This window comes from Gastrolobium bilobum, unplaced genomic scaffold (assembly GCF_033153095.1).
Source record: "Gastrolobium bilobum isolate Gb01-03AN ecotype WA unplaced genomic scaffold, APGP_CSIRO_Gbil_v1 utg14295, whole genome shotgun sequence".
In the NCBI taxonomy this organism is placed as follows: Eukaryota; Viridiplantae; Streptophyta; class Magnoliopsida; order Fabales; family Fabaceae; genus Gastrolobium; species Gastrolobium bilobum.
In genome coordinates, this window is record NW_026897499.1 from 267,141 (window position 1) to 275,036 (window position 7,896).

General features: G+C 35.4%; 1 protein-coding gene across 2 annotated transcripts; it reads right to left on the reverse strand.

Annotated features, from left to right (window-relative positions):
* Positions 1-661: 661 nt before the first annotated feature.
* Positions 662-6,938, reverse strand: LOC133307430 (nucleobase-ascorbate transporter 1). 2 transcript variants are annotated; one of them, XM_061507941.1, is made up of 14 exons: positions 6,820-6,938; positions 4,406-4,503; positions 3,922-4,098; positions 3,730-3,830; positions 3,560-3,635; positions 3,305-3,364; positions 3,028-3,215; positions 2,851-2,947; positions 2,259-2,345; positions 2,027-2,085; positions 1,832-1,923; positions 1,605-1,682; positions 1,361-1,521; positions 662-874 (listed from the first exon to the last, which is right to left on the reverse strand). In XM_061507941.1, exons 1-14 carry the CDS (start codon positions 6,893-6,895, stop codon positions 662-664), a joined length of 1,563 nt encoding a protein of 520 aa, XP_061363925.1. In that variant the 5' UTR covers positions 6,896-6,938. The 2 variants fall into 2 exon arrangements, with proteins under 2 accessions (XP_061363925.1, XP_061363926.1); XM_061507942.1 differs by having other exon boundaries at positions 3,305-3,360; positions 3,556-3,635.
* Between the last annotated feature and the right edge of the window lie 958 nt (positions 6,939-7,896).

The window sequence follows — 7,896 nt, forward strand, 5'->3', positions numbered from 1 at the left end:
AGCAAGCCTCTTTGTGGTGATCATCCGGTGGCTTCACAAGAAGGAGTTCTTGCACCTAGACGAGTGGGTGGTGTGGATCAACGTTAGAGGGTCTGGACCCTTCAGACCGGCCTTGATCATCTGGTGATTTCACGAACAAGGTAACATCATGCTTTCCTAAAGCATGATCTTGATGTGCATGTATATTCCGCAAAGAAAAATTTTGTTTTTCCCTCTTGCATGCATCGGCCTTCAAGGCCATTTCGAACTTTCATATATATATATATATATATATATATATATATATATATATATATATATATATATATATTAAATTGACTAAATTCAATTGTTGACTCTAGGTCATTTACTCATTATTAAGTAGCAATTTTATTTGCTTTTGCTTCCACTTAGAAGAGCTTTGCCAGCTTCGTATCCACCAACAAGAGGGAGTAAAAAGAAGGGAAAATTTTACTTTATTGCATCCACAGAGCACGGTCCCAAATGCTTTACAATTTTTCTGTGCTGGACCAAGGTTTACATGGTCCCAAAAAGAAGAAAAAATGGTCCCAAAAAAAGATGGGTGATGGTAAAGGAAAATAGCATTTGTTAGTCATCAATTCTGGAATGTGCAGCTCCAATAAAATCTGATCTACCCTGTCTTTCATTTTCCTCAAGATTATTAAGTAGGTGGGAAGAACCTGTTGAGATTGAATGGCAAATTATAGAATTCTTCATTTCTGTTATCACCTCTAAATGTTCTAAACTTCACCCACCATGGCATTCCTCTATCTTTCTTTGACCTTTCAACCTCAAGAGTGTTGTCAAGGAACACTGCTACAATCAATCCCACTGTAGCTGGTGAAGAGAATATGGTATTCAAGAATGCATTGAACTGCAATGGTGATAAATTAGCATCAAGAGCATTAATTAATACCAAAGTACTAAATGAAAGAAAATGATAGTCCAATGTAAAAGCTCATAGCTATTGGATATTTTGATTAGTTTATGAACGAACGGGTTACATGAACCAACTAATATCATACATTTGGGATCTACATACCAAACAAAACTCAAATGCCCAAACTTCAAATTTCTTATTGTCTTCAAAAAAGTAAAAAACACTTGTTCACAAGACTCCCTGACTTTGCAAATATAAGGGTGAGGGTCAATTATATGTAGTTTTATCTTTCATTTTTCGCAAAGAGGCTGTCTTCATACTCAAACACGTGACCTTCCAGTCACAAAAGAACAATCTTACCACCGCTGAAGTTGAAACTCCAAATTTCTTATCAAGATGAAATAAAAGTAACATTATTGGCATTTTGGCAACACGTGTACTGTAAATGCATACCAGTTTTGAGTAGGAAGGGAAACTCACCCATCCAGCATTAGTATGAACAGGGCCATGGTGTGAACCAGACCAGTATTGATTGAAAAATTGAGGAACGGATATTCCAAGGAACAATGTGAGCCCAGTGATAATAAGATTTCTCATAGAGTTCATGTTCGTGAACTGAAGAAATGATATGCCAACTGCAGCTGATGCACAAGGAAAAGCATTAGTGAATAGAGGAACATGAACAATGCATGGAACCTAAATCTCACACAAGATCATGACATACCCACAAGGCCAAAGAGAATGCAGTACAACGCAGAAAATATTGGGAAGGGTATAGATGCAAACACAGCTCCAAACTTCCCTGCAGATATCATAAGAAAAAAAAGGCAAAAGAACTCAAGTCAAACTGTCTTCTTTTTTCTTATCCCTAATTGTCACACTATAAAACCCGAACCGTTTTGATTACGCGATTTTTGGAACTAGACTGCTCTCAGAAACATCAATACCCACCTAAAATGGAGAAGAATATCATAAAACCAGCTGAAATCTGAACAACTCTGCGACTTCCAACTCGAGTTAGGCCAAGGAGTCCCACATTTTCCCTAGAATAACCAGTCATGATGCTGATCAAGCTACTATAGAAAGTAAAAAGATCATACACAGGAAGCAACTTGTGTAGTTGCAATTCACTGAAGGGCAACTTACACAGAAACAGTAGAACCCGTCCCTGTTCCAAAAAGACCATCAAGCATGATACCAATCCCCTATACAAAATAAACAAGATCACCTCTTAACTATTGTTAGTACTAAAATGAATGCTGAAATACTTAAAAGTCACAGGATTGATGCCTTATCACTGTCCAAATTAATGATCAGGCATAACCTTAGGCAATTCCATAGTTAGTAACTAAACCAATTTTGCCAACCACTAACTTACCTGCCAACCAATGCCGCGGCTCAACACATAAGCAGGAGGTGGAGTGGCGATCGCCAAACGAGATGCTGCCTTGTATGCAGCAGTTGACTGCAAAAAGCAGTTAATGGTCAAGCCACTGTCGAAAATTCACCATAATAGACACACAGAGAGAAGGGAAGGAGGGGTCTAATGATGATTGTAAATCCCCTTTGAATACTAGTAGGGGGAAAACACTTTACCACTCCTTAAAGAAGTTTCAACATGAGAATACAGTAGTTATAGAAACACTGGTTTCTGGACATAATACAGGTGACATAATAAAGTTCGGCATATGAGACGAAATCCTAAAAGAAAGTCTTGGAACAACGGTAAGGTCATTGTAACTAGAAGGTCAAAGGTTCGAGTATGGAAAACAGTTCTTTGCAAATATACAAATGTAAGGTTGCGTACAATCAACCATCACCCCTACCCTCGCAAGTTGGGGAGACTTGTCCACTGGGGTTTTCCCTTTTATATGAGCCAGAATGCAACCAGAATACCAGTTGCCTTGGCAAACTATTGAGAAGTGGGAATAGAACATGATAAAAGAAAACTAGGAATATAAAATAGATACCTCCACCATTGAGACGATAACAGAAGACATCATAGCAAATGAATGACCAGCAGAAAATGTGGGTGGGCCCCATTGGAGAGGATATGGGAACATGAACCTATAAGCATGAAAAGAAAACTGAGAACTCACCAAAACTTTTAAACATATCAGAAGAAATGAAATTGAATTATGATGTACCATGGGGCAGTAGATATTAAATTAGCTCTGTCTGTACGACAACTATTCTGTGTTACGGCAGGTTTATGCTGGTAAGCTCCACTGGCAGTCAATATTACAGAATAGATCCAAACAATTGTGACACAAATCAAAACCGGAAAACGTTCAAAGATAGGAATGTCTCTGAATGGTCTCACATGCTTTAGATACTGCAATTTACACCAAATTAGTCTATCTAAAAGAAAGTAATAATAATTTGATAAACATCACTATGCTCAGGTTATACTAAATCACTTACTTGTGACAACCCAATAACCAACAACAGCATCGGTATACCAATTTCTACACAATTCCCTAACTGAAATGAAAAATAATAAAGAAAATAAGCTTATTGTGTTCCTTAAATATTGTTCTTTTTAAGGTGACCATTCAGAATAATCTTCCTTCTAGATTATAATATGATATACATTCAAATTGCAATGACATTAGATTGTTTGTAAAGATTTACTAAAAAGATCATGACAAATAAAATAGAGATTTGAGCCACACCTACCGCAGGAAAGCCTCGTTGAATTAATCCTAATCCAACCAATCCAACTACAGGAGCCATGCCAAGAGGACTGAAAAATCTGAAGAGAAGATTCATATAGATGTAAATGCTTGAACATTTTTTTTTTTAATTTTTTTTTGAATTTTCAAACATGTTACATGCAACTAGAATACCTTGAAAAAAGTCCCCAGACTTGGCTATAACCCAGAACTATCTGAATACTTGAGGCAACAATTAGAGCTCCCTGTATAGCTCTCATTGTATGTATAAATCTCTGCAAACCAATCACATGGGAAGTTCTCTTTCAATACACAACTAAATAAGAAAGCAATTTAAGTATATTTCTAAGCAAGCCGGAAACTTACTTCATGAGGATCAGTAATTCGTTGCAATGAGGAGTCATTTATAATATAAATAATTGGAATTACATATGCAAATGAACCTCCAACAACTGCAGGTAGTCTTGTTCCAAAAAGTGCTTGGAGAAGTGTGTTAATCCCGGCTACGAAAAGCAGGGTCTGTATTACCCGTGCCTTGTCACCCTGATTGAACAAGAAACCAAATCACTAATAAATAAAAATCAGCACCAAAGCAATAATTGCTTCTCACATGAAATTGACAGTTCCTGCAAAGATCATCTTGGCTAAAATTTGAACTTGTAGAGAAAAAATGGACAAAATAATTGAAACCTAGAACTAAGTGCTACAATAATGAATTGGATGAATATGTAATTACAAGTCCAAATGGATTTCATGAATGAAGGACTTCAAAACTAAGCATAAGCTTTCAAGGCAATAAAAATGAAGTTGAATGGAAGGAAGAACACAAGGAAACAGAAATTCAACTTACAGAACTTCCTCCCATAGCTGGAACTAGCAATGAAGGGATCATCACACTTGTGCCCAGCATCAATATGTAATTTTGAAATGCTAATAGGATGGTTTCAGCTGCAAGACATGGCATTCAAGGTGAGATAAGAAGAAAAAAAAAGATGATAGATAATGTGAAGAGAAAACATGGCTATACAAGAATCTATACCTGCAAACTGTCCAAATACCCTATGTTCTATATTTCAACATGAATTATATGCTTTTTCAACGTTGAAGCAGTTCAATCTTGACATAGATTATATTCAATGATCAAGCAGTTGGACCTTATAACTTTTACAACATCATATATATATATATATTTCTTGCAATACTGCAACACCACAATTCCCCATATTGGAATTAAAATACTTTTTTTTTTTTTATACAATGGTGGCGGTTTGAAACTAAGCCCCTCATCCCCAGAGCGCTCCTAGGGGCTTTGGAATTGAAATACTGAAGAATATGTTTACAAATTTCAAACCCCAAAAATAAAGAAGGCCTAATTTTTGAAATCTTAAATGTCTCAAAACTCACTTCTCATAATCAACATGTCATGGCCCTTAAGTGGCACCAATGTTTGGTGTTATATATATATATATATATATATATATGGGGAGGGATCATTTGACTCCAGAGTAAGATTTAAAAGTCTTACTCCTCATCCCAGCCCTTGATTTCCGTTCATCCAACGGTTAGCATTTATTTAAAATTAATAATTAATTAATTGTTGTTACTTATTAAATGTTAACCGTTGGATGAACGGAAATCAAGAGCTGGATGAGGAGTAAGACTTTTAAATCTTACTCTGGAGTCAAATGATCCCTCCCCTATATATATATATATATATATATATATATATATATATATATATATATTCATATCATACTATTGATTGCTTTGAAGGTGGGTGGATATTTACTAATCCGTTTTCCACAGTTATACTCCTCATAGGACCGTCATAACATTGGACACCCATCTTCACTTTTTGCAACAAAGAATAGAAAGAAATAAAGATATAATTCTACCCTCAACAAACAAAAAAGATAAAGGTTCTTAGTGTTCAGTGTAACAACTGCTAGAAACCAGGCTGGGACTTTGATAAGGATTCTCTCATCTTAAGGAATAGCAGGAGAGGGATCTTTATTGTAAAAAAATATTGGAAACCATCATAATCAATGGTGGGTCCCGCAACCATAAAACTCCTGGGAAGTTACTGCTTATGGAGCATTAAACTGCAAGTCAGGGAAATTAAAATCATTAAATATATATCATTATGACAGCAGTGACTAGATCCTTCACTTCTTAGTTGTACCAAGTTCCACAAACTTTTTTAGCTTCAGTTCAGAACTTCCTTTCGCATAACAGTTCACAGAAAACCCTGATGGCTTAAACCTGCCAACTAAACAATTTGACTTGATTTCTCATAACACGACCAAGAACCCCACAATATATATATATATATATATATATATATATATATATATATATATATATATATATATACACACACACAGTAGTAATGAATGTGTTTAACGGGCGAAATACTTCAAATAAATAAAGGGTAAGATATAGATTATATATATGCGGGGCCATTACTTTAACCTCATGTTACCACGCGGGGAGTATAAGAAAGTGCTCTACAATGACAGGGTAAAAGGGTAAAAAACCATATAATGCATGATTGCTAACCTTATTTTGCTATGGTTGTTACTATTTCATAGCTAAGGACTAGTACATATGATAATGAAATGCATGTCTATTAAAAAAATCATCAGAACGTTATGGTAAGGATTTTATTTTCAAATAAAAAATTAACCTCACCACCAAACATAACCAAAGAGAAAGGAGAAAATGTTTTTGTTTTTTAAAAAAAATCCTAACAGAAAAGCGCAGTGTCCCACTCTATCTCAACAACATTAACAATTTGAAATTTTAGTGCATATCTTCCGAACCAAAGCGAATGCCTAGTCACACACTTCTTAAAAGCTTTCAGGAGCTAAAAACCCATGTTGAAAAACCCAACATATGGAAGAGCTTTAACACAAGAAAAGCAAAGAGCTTTCTATCATTTCTTGAATCCGTTTGAGTTTGTCATGGAAAAAGGAAGTCACTTGTAATTGGAGAAGTGCCAAAACATTGTCATGATGCTTCAAAACTGGAAAAGCTTACTTTTCTTAACAAGCTCATTTTTTATAAGGACATAGAGACAGAAGAGAGTGAAAAGGAACATTAGAAGCAATAAAATAAAATAAAAAACAATAGAATGAGGAGTGGGGTAAGAAGCTTTAAACTACAGAGAAACTCAGAAGTCCTTTGTGCATGTGTGGAGATTATGAAAAGATGAAAACATACAAACCCAAATGAGAGAGAGAGAGAGATAGAGGAAAATACTACCCCATGGAGGATTAGAGTCTATGCAGTATTCAAGGTCCTGCAGTTGTTCCATTGGTAGATGAGTAATGTCAGCCATTGTTGAAGCTTCTTCTGACAAAGTGCTTTAGGAAGGACACAGGAAGAAAAACTGAGGAAAAAAACACAGATGAAAGAAAGAAAGAAAGAAAGGAGGAAGTAGAAGAAGAACTCAGAACAAAGTAAAGTGCAGATATAAAGTGAACAAAAGCATGAATATTTAAAAAACAAAGAAAAAACAGATGTGCTCCCTTAGGTAACGCTCTCTTCTTTTCTGTGACATAATTTTTTTATTTTTTTATTTTTGGTAACTTTCTTTTAATTTGGAACACTATTGTTGAGTTACAGAACTACCCTTTTAACTCAATTCATCTATAACTCACGTGGGGCCCACAAATTCCGAAGTGAGAGGCCCATGGAGCAATGAAACTGAACAACTGTGGAAGTCCTTATTGGGGATCACAGCAAAGCATAGCAGAGGGAGTTACATTGGTCTATTCGGTGCTGGAACTATTTTACCCTATATTTTCATTGTTAAGGCATGGTAATTAATGACGTGGACCCCAATGGTACATTTCTTGGTGAACTTCGTTTCCAAATTCCTATCCATAACAGAGGGATAGAAAGGGTAAGAAATTCAGATAAAGATTGGGAATGCTCTTGTGACGTTGTTGTTAGCACAGACACAGCATTTGAAAGTACCTGCAATCCCCCCCAAAAAAAAATGTACTAATACATTTATTAATAAATTATGTAAATCTTTAATTTACGCGAAATGTTTGTATTTATTTGGTAAACAATAATAATTTATATTTCCAAAAAAAGAAAAATAATAATTTCTTTTTTTTTCAGTTTAATCAATGCCAATCATGTTACTAATTATGGAATATTTTTTTCAAAAGGAAGAGAATTTTCCGGGACTTAAATATTTGAAGGGTATGGCCCACTTAGCGTTTGCTTTTTCTCGGCATCAAAGGATCTATACGGGCCCCAGTTGCTTTGTAGACATTTCCAAAGCAGAAGTAACTGTGAACAGTGCACCGCAATGCACACATGTTCATT

Excerpts from the sequence above, each read along its gene's own strand:
- LOC133307430 (XM_061507941.1), bottom strand. The coding sequence starts at position 6,895 with ATGGCTGACATTACTCATCTACCAATGGAACAACTGCAGGACCTTGAA. Across the intron at positions 2,346-2,850 it reads TTATCGTCTCAATGGTGGAG|TCAACTGCTGCATACAAGGC; the intron begins GTATCTATTTTA and ends TGCTTTTTGCAG. Across the intron at positions 2,086-2,258 it reads GCCGCGGCATTGGTTGGCAG|GGGATTGGTATCATGCTTGA; the intron begins GTAAGTTAGTGG and ends TATTTTGTATAG.